The sequence below is a fragment of the Papio anubis genome, chromosome 9, assembly GCF_008728515.1.
Source record: "Papio anubis isolate 15944 chromosome 9, Panubis1.0, whole genome shotgun sequence".
Classification (NCBI taxonomy): Eukaryota; Metazoa; Chordata; class Mammalia; order Primates; family Cercopithecidae; genus Papio; species Papio anubis.
This window is the reverse complement of record NC_044984.1, coordinates 21,397,292-21,412,678: the sequence shown is the minus strand read 5'-3', so window position 1 is coordinate 21,412,678 and position 15,387 is coordinate 21,397,292. Positions and strand designations below refer to the sequence as shown.

General features: G+C 33.5%; 1 protein-coding gene across 17 annotated transcripts in view; it reads left to right on the top strand.

The window, feature by feature from the left end:
- C2CD5 (C2 calcium dependent domain containing 5) overlaps window positions 1-15,387 on the top strand; it is a 94,993-nt gene that overhangs the window by 44,443 nt on the left and 35,163 nt on the right. For 15 of the 17 annotated variants that reach the window (XM_009180368.4, XM_009180365.4, XM_009180363.4 and 12 more), the window contains 3 exons: window positions 7,381-7,495; window positions 10,463-10,558; window positions 14,193-14,384. In XM_009180368.4, coding sequence (XP_009178632.1) covers window positions 7,381-7,495; window positions 10,463-10,558; window positions 14,193-14,384 — 403 coding nt within the window. The remainder of the gene's footprint in view (window positions 1-7,380; window positions 7,496-10,462; window positions 10,559-14,192; window positions 14,385-15,387) is intronic. The other 2 variants (XM_021922107.2, XM_009180369.4) reach the window with 2 other exon arrangements.

The following is a 15,387-nucleotide window of genomic DNA, read 5'->3' as shown; positions in this document are numbered from 1 at the left end:
GGGAAGATTATTATACAGTAATGTTGTATAAAATATGACAGGTCATGCAAGCTTATATCAGAATTTATTTTGTGCCATGCAATTTGCTAGGTGTTAGGGTGGAAAGATTGCCAGTCCCTCTGCCTTCATGAAGCTCATATTCTTGGAGGACAGAAAAACATTAAATAATTTACTGTGTAGTATGGTGTGATACAATATAAAGGTTAAAGAAGAAGGCTTGATTAACTCTGTATGAGGGAAACTTACAGAAGTTGTAATTCTTGAGCTCAGATTTGAAGGATAGGTGAAAGAATCACATAGATTTATATTTCGGTACCCATGTTTATATATACTTTGAGTGTGGTTCTGAAACTTCTAGCATTTGCAAAACAATGTCCTAGCCAGTACTCATTTGATGATGTTTACATAGTTCGTGCTTACTAGGTTGCTTACCTCGGAGTACAAAATATCTTGGTTAGTTTAGCTTTTTTTTTTCTGTCTCCTTTTCTCCTGCTTTGCTGCCATAGTTTGTGTTAACTACAGTGTTAGAATTTTTTTTTGTTTTTTGGAGATGAAGTCTTGCTCTATCGCCTGGAGTTCAGTGGCGTGATCTCAGCTCACTGCAACCTCCGCCTCCCAAGTTCAAGTGATTTTCGTGCCTCAGCCTCCCAAGTAGCTGGAATTACAGGTGTGTGCCACCATGCCCAGCTAATTATTTTTTGGTAGACATGGGGTTTCACCATGTTGGCCAGGCTGATCTCGAACTTCTGACCTCAAGTGATCCGTCTGCCTCAGCCTCCCAGTGTGGGGATTACAGGCATGAGCCACCACACCCAGCCCTAGAAATGTTTTTATAGAGCAGGAAGAAGGGAACTCAATATTAGAATTTATTTTTAAAATGTTACCTTTACTTATCATGCTGCTTATGTTTCTGGCTTGGTAACAGACTTTGAGAAAGGCCAGGCAGGTGAGTGTTGCTGCTAGGAAGCAGAATGCAGCATTTACATTACAGATCTTATGTGTGACATTCTAGGATTGGAAGTGTGTAAGAATAAGGGTAGCCTATGCTCACATTTGCATTCGATCATTGACTATAGGGTGGAGAATGGGCTTAAAGGCAATAAGACTATAGACAGGGAGACCAATTAGTAGACTGTGTGGTAACCTTGGCTAAATAGGTAACCTAGGTTTTGGTGGTGATAGGAGAGCTACATTGATCAATAACTTATTATGTGCCATGTAGTCTTTTAAGTGTTTTGTAATAGTAGACCATTTAATCCTCAAAACAGATCTCTGAGGTCGGCACTAATCCTGTTTTGTAGGTGAGCAAAGTGAAATAGTAGTTTTCCAAAGGTGAATAGTTAGAAAGTGGTTGAGTCACAGTTTGTACTTGCGTACTCTGGCTTCAGAACCTATACTCTTAACTATAGATTAATGAGATATTTTGAGTATAATAATAGCAGGACCTAGTAACTAGTGAAATGTGGCAAATGAAGCAGGCTCTTGTCTGCTTTCAATACAAGAGAAAGAAAGGGGAATTATCCCACATAACTACAGCTCTATAATTATACATAGCAATTGGGTGCTACCCTTTGGAAACTCAAGTTTATTTGAGCGTTGAGATGGGAAAATGTTTACAGAGCAAGTTTTAATAGTCCTAACTCAGTTTTCAAATGAGTATGATCTTTTATTTTTTTCCGTTGAGTTACCACTAGAAGTATTTTTGAGTAGCTAACATACATAATTTTTAAATCAGTGATAATCTTGATAGTTGTGGATAATTTGCTATTTTTTCCTCTGTGGAGATTGCATGTCAGCTTAGATTTTTTTTTTTAAGAAGTGTCAAGAAGTAGTAAAGTAGTTATATAGTGTGGTATCAAAATGTAATTATATATTAGTTGGAGATAGTTTCCAGATGTAGACAAAATTTGTGAGTTGATATTTTAAGTCCTGAGTTAGTAAAACAAGTTGTTTAACACTAGATAGCCTTTTGTTTGTGTTTGAGAATATTTTTAAAAGGGTTTTAAACAGATTTTATTTTAGACAGATTATAGATCTTAGAACATATTATACTTAAGTTTTTCTCATTCATAAACTTCTACTAGTGATAAGGCAAGCTTTGGATTAATGGTTCAAAATTAGTACATATTAGTCTTTTTTGTTAGCCATCAGAATTATAGTTGTTTAGAAAATTTATTTTAGGAGCAAAAGTGAGTAGTTATGTCCTATAAAAATAAGTATGATAATTACTTTACAAAATATTTAATGGTAACAAAGTGTGAGTCAGCTGATTATATAAGGATATATTTACAGAATGTAGATATCAATCTGCTCATCTGAATGAATTTTTTTTTTTTAAGTTTCAATGCAGTTAAGTTTTTCTTCGGTGGATGTTTGTGGAGTGCCTACCATGTGTTGAACACTGTGTTGGGTACTGGGAACAAAATTGGTAAGCCAGGCAGGCATCCTGTCCACACCCAGTCTAGGGTAATTCTTACACTATTTGGTGTGTGCATATGTGTGTATTGGTTAAAGGAGATAGGTGGTAGGCTGTCTTGGAATTTTAATTCTACTGATAATCTCAGCAATTATCATTTTCTCTGAGAGATACTTATAAGCAGATGTACAAAGTATACCTAAAGTAGTTATACAGCTTTTGGTTTTCAGTATTTTAATAAGGTTTTCAGGAAGTAGATAAATAAGTTCAAGATGCAAGATGGCATAAATACAGTATGTGTGACATGTGAGCTTTTCTATATTACCAGTAACTTTAGAATAATGAAAATCCAGTTACATTGTGTGTGTGTGTGTGTGTGTGTGCATGCGTGTGTGTAGTGAAATTTCACAATTATGGAGTAGACTACACATTTGACTTTCTAAATTTACAGATAGTAAAGACTCCAGTTTGGTCCAACATGGATTATATCTTAGTTTCCTCCTAACATCCCAAGTGACTACATCTTGATGTTTGCTCTGTATTTGCATATGACTTCCTCTATAATGAGAATCTTCTTCCTAGTCTACTGATCCCCACCCAGTTTGAGGTTATATACTCCTTTGAACCTGAACTCTCTAATTTCTTTTTCATTAGGGGAAATTTATCTTCTTCAAGAGGTTAGCAGTTGGAATGTTACTTTCAGGTATTTGGGAATACAGCTTTTTATACTGTCCGTTAACATGATAGATTATCATTGTGTTAACCTTTATTTGATCCAACCTAACATTTTATCTCCTTTTGTTGATTTATAAATTAGATTGAATAACTGTCCATTTTTAAAATAATTTTTTATCGATACATAATATTTGTTTTATTTATGGGGTACATGTTTTATTTTGTTACATGCATAGAATAAGTAATGATCAAATCAGGGTATGTGGAGTATCCATCACCTTGAGTATTTATCATTTCTAAGTGTTGGGAACATTTCAAGTTCTTTCTTATAGCTGTTTTGAAATGTACAGTACAGTGTTGTTAACTATAGTGAATCTGCTTTAAAACATTAGAATAGTTTCTTTTTTCTTTTAACCATATTAAAAGAATCTGCAAGGCAGAGTTATTCTCTTCCAGAGCTATATAAAAATGGACTGAACTTAACATTTCAGGTAGTTGGTGTTTCTTAGTTGCCAATTGTGTGATTGCCTAAAATCTCAAAGAGGTTGAGTTTAATAAGGGCATATCATGTTGAGTTGTTCACATTGTTATTTTCTGAGATATAAACTGCCGTTTTAGAATTTTACCAGTTTCACCTGTACTTCAGAAACAAAGTGTTAAAAAGATGGCAAGATATCGAGCTGTGGCCATGCTCTAGGAATGTAACATAGTAAACATTAATGAATTCTGATATCAACCTAAGTGTGCTGACATTACCCCTAAAAGAGACATCAGTGAGGATTGATTTAGGGCTCAGTTCATGCCTGCAATTAAAAGGATATATTAAAAGATTTGTTATATTATCTACAAAGAGTTTTGACCCATAGAAGAAAAACATAAAATAGTATAAAATATAATTTGTATATTAAACTTATATGTATAAAATATATAATTTGAGTATAAAAATATGTTAAAAATATTAATTTGTATATAATTAAATTTTAAATTCTCCTAAAATAACTTTTATAATTATAAATAATTCTGTAGATTAGCAGAAGAAACATGGTGTTTAAGGTGAAGAGGTTTGTTTCTTAACTTCTTTGAAATGTTTATTAAATGTGACCTCACATCTCAGCTGTATATCCTTCAAATAACTAAATAGTATCATTTCATGTGTGGCATATATAGTTGCCACAAAATTTTAAGCCAGATTCAAACATGTTTGCTTTTATGTTAGTGTAGTATCCTCAATTTTGTACTTTTGTGGGGTGAATAAGATAATTCAAATTCATTAGTGTATTTCTTATAGGAAAACACAATACATTCCTGTAAGACTGTAGCTACCAGTTTTTAAACCTTAAACATTCTATTGTAGGGATTAAATGCTGTGATATCTCTGAATTTTTATTGGTAATAGAATAGGCGGAATCATAATTACTACTTGAAGATTCTGTAGCTCATGTCTGGCATGAGTATAAAATAAGCTTTGATGATAAATTTAACTTTTCTTTACTGTTAAACAAATTAATCTTAATTTTGTTTTAATTAAACGCCCCCTAAATTTAGTAGCCAAAAATTTTTCCTTTAGTCTCTTGCTTACAGTTGTAGATAATTGTTAGTATAATTACCAGTTTGTGATTAAGTGCTCCCTACTGTATGCTTGCCTTGCTTTCACCTAGAATTTAGGGCCATTACTTTCTGTAACCATTTCAGTGAGCTGCCATAGTTTTCAGTCTGTACTGTCACCTGATCCAAGCATGCGCCAAAATATCCACTGTTTCTGGCTCCTGTATGCTGAATCTGCTTTGCAAACCCTTCGTTCTTTGAGCTTTTGCTTTAGCCAAAAACCAAATTTAACAAGTTTTCTGGAGTGTGGACATATGCCATTTGCTTCCTTAGCTCCCATGTTATGTAACTCTTTAGCTTTGTATTAAACTTGTAAATACTTTATTAAATACAATAATGGCATCCCCATGTGCAATTGTGTGGCTCATGTGTTAAAATAAAGGCTGCTTGTGAATTTGTCAGAAGAATATGAATGCTCCACTTGTGCTGCATTCAGCTTTTTTGTTTGTTTGTTTGTTTTTTGAATCAGCCATTTATTCTTTCATAGTGTTTGGTTTAATTATTTGATTATTTTATGTGTTATACTAAGGTAAGTTTAATGTAAATGAACTTTGTATTCTATGTGATATCTCGTAGGAATTGTTATAATATACTTTCCCACTTAGACATGCTGGCCTTTTAAAAATAAATATATGTAGAACTTAAGTAGCTTTCTCCATTTTTTATTAATTTTTAAAACACTGTTTATGGATTACTTTCTGTAAAGTTCATTTTTAAAACAGTAAAGCTACCATGTATTACTTGTGGTACAGATGTAGGCAAACCTAATGTGAGAAAAATCTATTCTTATAAAAACATAGTACATAATTATTTGCTTTAGAAAATAATGTTGTAAACTTCTAGAATGGTTTAAAAAGTAAGTAGGTTTTATTAGTGAGCTTATGAAAAGTTAGACTTTTTATTTCATGCAATTTTTGGGGGAAATAGGTATTTTCTAAACTGATATACATTTCTGTAGTTATTTGTGATAAGTATTTTCTCAGAATCATAGGTAATTTAATAGATTAGAGCAACCACTTGAATAATAGTTCATCTTATGATACAAAAATTCTCTTTTAGGAAAGGATGATATTAAATGGATGTTCAGATTGGTCCGTAAGTGTGTATGTCTTAGAAGAAAAAGAGAGTATGGATTTGAAAGTGTATTTTTGCTGTTAATATATATACTTCATTTGGGAATATGAAGAAATTCTTTAACACAAGTAGTATTTGTGTAAAATAGGTTCACTTAATTGTTCACACATTTCTTAATTTATAACATTGATTGCTAATACCATATTGTAGTCTTTTCTATTTCTCGTCCTTATTTTATCTTGTACTTTGATGTTTTTCTCAGTTTCCTGAATTCTGCATTTCTTTCTTCTGAAAGAAAGTTTTAAGGTAGCTTTGTCTTGGAACCAAAACTTTAATTCAAGAACTGGCTGGCATCATTTGTAGTTCTGGCTTTTATCTCCTTAATTCTCCCTTTTGCTGATCCTCCTCCCTGTGGAGGAAACAAAAATTTCATCATAGGAATGTGAGCTATAACACGCCTCTTAACCTTTCTTTACTTTGCTGTCTTCACTATTTTACTAGTGAGTATAATTCTACTTATTCTACTAATTTTGAAAAACATATTTTGAAAATCAGATATATACTGCAATTCAAAAATAGAAACTTTGGATTTTTTGGTTTTTAGATTTATTAGTGTCTTTAAATGGAAAATTTACGATGAGAGCTTAGCATTCTATTTAGAGTTGATTTTTTTTTTCTATCTCAAGTTGTTCCCAAATGAGAATTGGCCACAAAAAGAAATAAATTATGATATACTAATTATAGACTTTCTGTTTTTAACACGTTGTACATGAAAAGCTACTATAATTTGCAGCTGCTGTCACCAGTAGTTCGCAGCTAAATGCAAGTGATTAGGAAATATGTATGACAGATGCTCCACTTACAGTGCTCCATTACAAGCAATATTGGACTTCTCTTTGATAATAAAATACAATTCTGTGATTCTAAATCATTTTTAAAAATTACAGACCAATACATGGAGTGTTATATCTGAAATTTTTCCTTATATACATTACCAAAGTATTTGAATTAATTTTTTAAGTGTGTTTGCTTTCTTTTTTTTTTTTTTTTAATTAGTCTCTAATTTCTTGTATTTTGCCTGAAGACCCACATCTCTATAGAAGGATGGCTTACAGATGGCTTTCTCTCTTTTAACATTGACAAATCTTTGCCTTGGAAAGAATCCACAATATAGTGAGTTATAAAAAATAGGTACCAAGAAATGAAATCAGAATTTAAGTTAAATTTATGGATATAACACATAAGGTGTTCACTCAGTGAGGTGAGATGTAGGATATCCTCTTAGTCTAATTCTAAAATTCTAATCATAGCTAAGATAAGAATTTGGAAACTCTGGGTCTACATTTAAAATTATATCTAATCATATATTCCTTTAGTTATCTCTTAAAGTAATAAAGCAAATGCAGATAGGTGGTTTGTTTTCCAGCAATCGAGTTTAAAATGTTAAATCTTATGCCTTTTGAGAAGTAACATTTTAAAGATGGGAAGTTTAAAAATCCATTATAGAATAATACTTCTTTACTTCCCATAGTATGTGTATTTTAAACATTTCATGTTCATATAGATAATGTGCTGTTGAGTAATAAACTGATTTAAAATTTATTTTTCAGATGAACCAGAAACTCGAGATGCATGGTGGGCAGAAATCAGACAAGAAATAAAATCACATGCTAAAGCATTAGGCTGTCATGCTGTAGTGGGCTACAGTGAATCAACTAGCATCTGGTAAATGATAATAACAACTTGATTTTCTAGACACTAATTTAGACTGCCATCTGAAAGGGGAAAAGCTTTATGCAAATAAAAGAAAAGAGAATAGCGAAGTGGTCAGGAGCATGGGCCTTGGAGTACATTAGATTAAGGTTCGTATGCTGTCTTTGCCAGTTAATGACTGTGTAATTATGAGAAAGTTATTTAACTCTTCTGAGCCTCAGTTTGTACATTAAAATGGAGATAATACCACACATCAATTAATTGTTTAAATCAATATTAAATGAGAATATAATACTGGCACATAGCAAATATTAACTCTAGGCTTCCTTTATTCTACTGTGTAACTGTATTAACTTCTTTCACTGGAACCTTTGGAACCCTTAATCTACTGTAAATGAATTGCCATGTGCCTTTAAAGTTTGTCCACAAACTCATTCTGCCTTCTTTTACCTAATGTAATGTAACTTTCTCCTGCTAACAAATCATTCTTCCTAATACTGACAAATTAGGGAGGGGCTTTCATATTCTTGGTTCTCAATTCCTTTTTCTCCTTCCCTTGATTTGAACAATCTCCTTCTTTAAAGTACATGCCACTCTACTGTTCCATTATCTACTTCCAAAGCATTCTTTTGCCTATCTTAGTTACTTCTCTGTTCTCTCTTCCAGTTGCACATGATTATGTTCATTCTAGCAACTGGCATTATAGTTTCTTATTCTCAAGTCCTCTGACCCCACTTAACTTTCAACCATATTTTGGACCTCAGTATCACTTGATACTGCTCCTCCTTAAAATTTTGAAACTATAAAATTTTACTCTCAGATCACAACTTAACGTTTTTCTACCAGTATCATTTGCTCTTTTATATCTAGTTTGTTTTGAACCTTACCTTAACCAATTGTTTTCTCAGCCCCTTACTTAGGTTCTGGCTTTTCTTGTTCTTTTGCCATCCTTGAACCCTACTTTCAGCCCCCTCAAAAGTTTACAATTGATACCATCTAGAAACTGTTTAACCTTCTGCTATCTTATTTTTCTACCATCTATTCTTAGATAATTCTTACTGTCAGATCCTCTGCTCTTGTGGTGATCCTTATTGTTAGGGAAAAATGATTAAACTGTAGTAAATGTGGGCATTACAGAGCCATATTATTTAATCTTCTGTGGGCTTTTCTTTTCCTTTGCAGATCATGTGTTATACTCCTGGACTGTTTATTCCCATAGTAGCTGTTCTACTCTTGTTAACTACTAACTTTGTCATGCTTATCTTGCCTTACTCCCTGGTTGTCTTGCTGCATTGATGGATTTAATGTCATAAACTTTCAAGCCTCAGATAAATGATTTTTTTGTTTGTTTGTTTTTGAGACAGAGTTTCACTCTTTCATTCAGGCTGGAGTGCAATGGTGTGATTTCGGCTCACTGCAACCTCCGCCTCCCGGGTTCAAGTGATTCTCCCACCTCAGCCTCCTTAGTAGCTGGGATTACAGCTGCCCGCCACCATGTCTGGCTAATTTTTGTATTTTTAGTACAGATGGGGTTTCACCATGTTGGCCAGGCTGGTCTCAAACTCCTGACCTCATGATCTGCCCGCTGCGGCCTCCCACAGTGCTGAGATTACAGGCGTAAGCCACCATACCCAACCAGAGATATGGTTTTATAAAGAAGACATAGTTCTTGGTATCAGATTTACATTCTACTGGATAATTATGATGTAAAATAAATTTTAAAATTGAGATATAGATGCTTTGGGATCCTAGAGGGCTGAAAGCTTGAAGTAGAATTGGAAGAAAGTGTCAATGAAGTAACTGATGCTTGAGTTGGATTTTGGGGGATGAATATGAATTATATAAATTAAAAGAAAAGGCATAGGGAGAGGTTTCAAAGCTTATAAGATGCATTCGACGCTTAAAAGAGTAGCAAAAAAAGAAGGCCACAGAATGTAGACTCAGGATGGCTGAAGATAGGTCACAGTTGGAGGAGTCTGCAAATGAGTTCAGTTAATTTACTTAGAAGTTTGAGTACATCTGACAGAAGCTTTTTTTCCTTTCTAGACCTCAAAAACATCTATGTATTTAAAGTTTTACTAATCTTTTCTGTTCCAGCCCATGCTACTTTCTGTTACTGGATTAAACTCTCTGAAATGCACTTCTGCTCTTACAACTTCTTGATTTGAAGGCATCAGTGGTTTCATGTTATTCCTTCTGACATCCTTAATTCCTACCTACGCTTTAAGCCTGGTCTCCCTTTGTTTATTTACAGTTCAAGTGACTGTTCCTTCCCTGTTCTCTTAGGCTCCTGTTTTATTTATACCTGGTTTTCAGCAGTTCATCCCTAGGTTGCTACTTTTCTCATTTGTTTAGGTTATCTCATTCAATAATTATGTTGATTGTTTAATTTTTTAGCTTTCAAATTGGGTGACATATAAAGAATTTAAAAATTATTTTGAATATCAGTTTTCTGTTATATGGTGATATAGTTTAAGCTTCATTTAGTAGATTTTATGTATTGTTTCAGAAACCTTTATAATGATTTAAATTTAGATTAAGCTATATAAATCACCTATATAGAGATATTTAAATAGTTGTGCTTTTAGAATAATTTTAATAAAACTTCATATACATTTAAAGAATATTTTAATATAATTTGATTCATGCTAGATTCAGCAATATAATTTATTACTGCTTATATATTTTGAAACATTTCATTCTTTCAGCCTTGCCATATTTTAAATGAAGTTACTGTCTTTAATATTAATACTTTATTTCAATTTTTAATTTATGAAGAATTCTTGTCCTCCATTCAAATAAAGTTACCTCTGTTTTCTAGGCTAGGTTTAGGAGTTAAACCTCATAAATATTAATTAATATTTAGTAGAGTCTAACTTGAACTTAAATTGTCACTGTTATAATTATTTTGATAGTTAGCATTTTCCAAAGTTACACTGTCTGAAAAATGTTAACTTATTTGTGTTTTTTCCTTTATAGTGAAGAGGTCTGCATTTTATCTGCATCTGGTACAGCGGCTGTACTGAATCCTAGATTTCTGCAGGATGGCACTGTGGAAGGCTGTTTGGAACAGAGGTTGTCATGGCAGCCTGGCTTATTTTCCATAAGGGCAGAGAAGGGAGAGGTTGACTTTTTTTCTCAGAGTTGGTATAATTCTTCTCTGTAGGGTGGCTTACAGTGGTACAGTGTAGAAATCAGGACCAAGCACTTCACTAATTTTTAACTAACCCATAGTAACAGAGGAGTATTGGATTCTGTACTATATGGCAAACATTATTGTTTCTAGTATCTTGATAAGTGACATGTGTGATTGCCAGTTGAAGAATTTCAAGTGTACATTTTTTTTTGCTTCGTCATGATATAGAACTAATCTTTTGATTTTTGTCTTCCTTTCATTTCCCTGTGTCTCACCTCCAAAAACAGAGGTTATGAAACAATTTTTATAAAAACAATTCTTAATTTATAAAATAATAAAAGTACTGTATTTTATCAAGATTATCTATAGATATAATATATATGGTCCTTCCCTGTCCATAGGGAATTGGTTACAGGACCCCTTGCAGATATCAAAACCTGCAGATGCTCAAATCCCTTATATAAAATGGTATAGTATTTGCATGTAACCTATGCACATTCTCCCCTATACTTTAAATAATCTCTAGATTATTTGTAATACCTGATACAATACCTGTTCATCATTTCATTTTCATGGATTCAGTGTAATGCTCAGCACGTGGCAAATTCATTTTTTGCTTTTTGGAATTTTGTGGGATTTTTTATTTTTTTCCTGAATATTTCAACCTGTGGTTGGTTGAATCCATACATGCCAAACCCATGGATACGGAAGGGTGACTGTATATTTAAATATATATACATATATATATATAGACACACACACACATGTAAACTATTAGTTTGTTACCAGAGTCTACCTGGATAATACAGATTTTAATTACCCCTTATGCCACAGTGTGCCTATTTACTTCCCCCCCCCCCCCCAGTATTAATATATTAAGCATATATTAAGAAAGGAAGCAAAGGTCAAGTGTGTGGTGGCTGACGCTTGTATTCCCAGCACTTTGAGAGGCTGAGGTGGTTGGATCACTTGAGGTCAGGGGTTTGAGACCAGCCTGGCCAACATGGTGAAACCTCATCTTCACTAAAAATACAAAAATTAGCCTGGCATGATGGCGGGCACCTGTAATCCCAGATACTCCGGAGGCTGAGGCAGGAGAATTGATTGCTTGAGCCTGGGAGGCGGAGGTTGCAGTGAGCCAAGATGGCACCCCTGTTGTCTAACCTGGGCAACAGAGCGAGACCCCATCTTAAAAAGAAAAAAAAAAAAGGCAAAAAAATTCTGTACCTTGTCAAATTTAGTATAAACTTGCAAGCATTTAAGATATTCTAGTTCTGGTATTCACTAGAGGAACTTGGTCAGTTTCTTTGGTCCGTATTAAAATGGATATTGACTATTATAAATTCCAGAGCCTTAAAGGTCATTGTAAATAGGAAAGTGAAGGTGGGGCATTTTGAAGCACACTAAATAATTAGAATGTTGTGTTGAGAAACTCTCTTTGTCTGTGAGTTGTACCAGTGGTACGATATAGTTCTTACACGTCTGTAGATTTCATTCTTAAGTTGATAGGAAGCCTAATTTAACAAGTAACCTTTTTCATGTAGCTTGTTTTTTTTCTGTATTGTGGCTTGGATGGATACAGTACATTCTTTTATATGGTAGTTCAGTACAATAGGTGCCACCCCTAGTTGTAAAAAAAAAAAAAAAAAAAAAGAAAAAAGAAGGAAAATGTCTTTTCTTTCTGCTATGAAATTATTGTTGCTTATTAGAAAAAATTTAGAGAATGTAGGAGAGTAGAAGGAAAAAAAGATTCCTTATGATCTCACTATTCAGGGACAATCCCTGTGTACATTTCATATTTTGAATGCTTTCATAAATTTTAATACTTTTATTTTTATGCCTTATATATACCACTAATGTTGACATTTGTGTGAGCCGTTTAGTTAAAAATTGCTTCAGTTTTCATCCTTTTATACCCCCTTATAACACATTGGCTTTGGATTCAAACAAACTGAAATTCAAACATGAGGCCTGCTACTTAGTGCTTAGTGTGACTTAGCAAGTTATCTCAGGTTGGTTTCAGGCTAAGTGGAACTACTATTTGCTGCTATATGGTGAACATTATACTGTGTTTAGCTATAGTTTTCTTATTTAATCTCTAAAGAAACCCACAAACTTCTCTAGGTACATATTCTAGTTTTATAAAGGAGTTTCTGAGAGGTTAAGTAATTTTCTTGTTCAGGATCACACAGTTCGGTTCAGATGTCTGACTTCTCTGTTAGTTGTAATATACCAGAATGGCATCTTCACAGTAAAAGAATATCTGGGAGTAATTTAATGTGAGTTAGAGAGTTATGAAGATTCAGTTAAAAATTCTGTAGTCCTAGCTACTTGGGAGGCCGAAGTAGGAGGATCACTTGAGCCCAGGAGTTGAAGGCTACAGTGAACTATGATTGTACCACCACCACACTCCAGCCTGGGTGATAGCAACACCCTGTATCCAAAAAAAAAAAAAAAAAAAAAAAGTATGTAAAAAATCTGCAAAAGTCTTGTTTCCTGGTATATATAATATGAATTTTCCTTTACTTTTTAAATCTGTCTGGTTGCCAAGTTTCAGCTTCTAATGGGTTCCTTTAAGTTAGGGAGCATTGAGACCCACATCTTTCCAGAGCTCTGGAGGATCTGGTTGTGTGAAAGTGTGGAGTCTTTTTGTGGAGCTTCTCTCTGTTTCCATCCTTATTGTGCCGACATGCTCAAATTTAATGAACGAAAAAAATGCTTAATCATTTTAGAATGAACTCACAAACAGCATAATACGACAAGCATTTTATAATGAGTGGGGAGGTTGTGGATGGTTCATTTTTGGTTTATGTATATCATTTATGAAATAGATGTTTTGGTTTTTCAAAAAAGTTAAAACTATCACAGGAAATTAGAAATCTTAGAGTATGCCTATTTTTGACTTACTATTTTTCTTTTTTAATACTTTTTACATTAAATTAAAAACTATTATGCTTGGATTTTGTTTTTCAATTTTTGGGGGTACCTAGTAGCTGGTATATATTTATAGGGTACATGAAAATATACAATTAAATTATTGATTATAGTCACCCTGTTGTGCTATCAAACGCTAGGTCTTATTCATTCTTTCTATTTTTTTTGTACCCATTGGCCATCCCCACCTTCCCTCCAGCCTGCCACTACCCTTCCCAGCCTCTGGTAACCAAAATATTTTTTTTCTTTGGGAATTTTTTTGTGGTTATATTTGTCAACCAGTGGGAAAATGTCATCATCATCATCTAACCTTTTTTTTTTTTTAAATGTTGTATCCCAGAGAAAAAACTTTGAGGTGATAGGGGTGTTTGTCAGGTGATAAGTCATCACACAAATAAATTGGTGCAAAATAACTTTGCAGTTGGTAAGTCTTTTCTCTCATAGGAGAAATGCATGGTTCTGATTTCATGGTCATTTTTAATTCTTATCAGTCATAGTGGTACTCTTGTAGCCTACAGTGGTAGAAGTTGGATAGTTCGTATACAAGTACTGTGTATGTAATATCACTTACATAATTATTTTTGAAAAAATTTGTATGTTTTTAAAGAATGTCTTTTTTTTCTTAATCTATTTATATAGGCTTGAAGAAAATTTGTCTACACGTTGTGGGTTTTGCCATATACCATATGATGAACTGAATATGCCATTTCCAGCTCATCTCACATATTGCTATAACTGCAGGAAACAAAAAGTTCCTGATGTTCTGTTTACAACTATAGACCTCCCAACAGATGCAACAGTTATTGGAAAAGGTTGTCTTATTCAAGCAAGGTATGTTTGTGAAAACAGCATTTGGTGTCCCTGAAAAAGTATGATATATGGAGCCATAAACCTATTTTCAAGTGTCAGCTCTACAGTTTCCAACCTGTTTGATCCTGCACAAACTGGGCAATTCTGCTGGAACTTTGTATTTTATTGCATGTAAAAAAAAAAAAAAAAAAAAAAAAAATCCTCTGTGTAAAACTCAAATAAGTTTTTATACAAAAGCAGTTTTTAACTTTTAAATTCTATACAAATATTTATCATTCTGGGAATTATTAACCTGCCAAAGGCTAGGGATGTGACTAAGTATAGACTGCTTCAATGACATTCAATATGTAACACATTTTAGAAATTGACTCTCTTTTTTTCTTTTAAAGAATAGTGCCATGAAGTGTTTCTTTTACTGCTTTAATTAGCTGGTAAGAGTTCCTTTTAAAATGCACTGGAGTAGAAAATCCTAATTGGGACACTCATGACAACAGCTGCCAGGTTACCAAATCCATCAGGTACTTCTGTCCTCATCTTAGTTCTGACATCTCAGCAATAGTGACAGCATTATTTTCGCCTTGAAATTCCTTTGATTTCATGATGCCACACCTTCTATGTTTTCCTACCTTTATGTGTAATCTTCAGCCTCCTTGCTGACTTCTCATTTCTTGATCTTTGAGAGCCATGGATTTGGACCCTTTGCTCAAAGCTCTCTCCCTAGTTGAACTCATCAACTTATATAGATCTATATGCTATCTATGTATCTGTGACTGCCAAATTTATAACTCTAGTCCAGAACTTTCTTTTGAGCTTTAGACTTATATACCTGTCTACTTCTATCCCATTTTGATAAGCCATAGGCATCTCATACTTGTTCCACGTTGAACTGCTGATTTTCTCCACTTTTCTTATTAGCCTTTTTTGTTTTAATGGTACCTTTATCCAGTTCTTCATGCCAAATTTGGTATTCTTTGACACTATCCTCTTTTTCAACCTCCCTACATCAAATTTATTACAAAGCCCA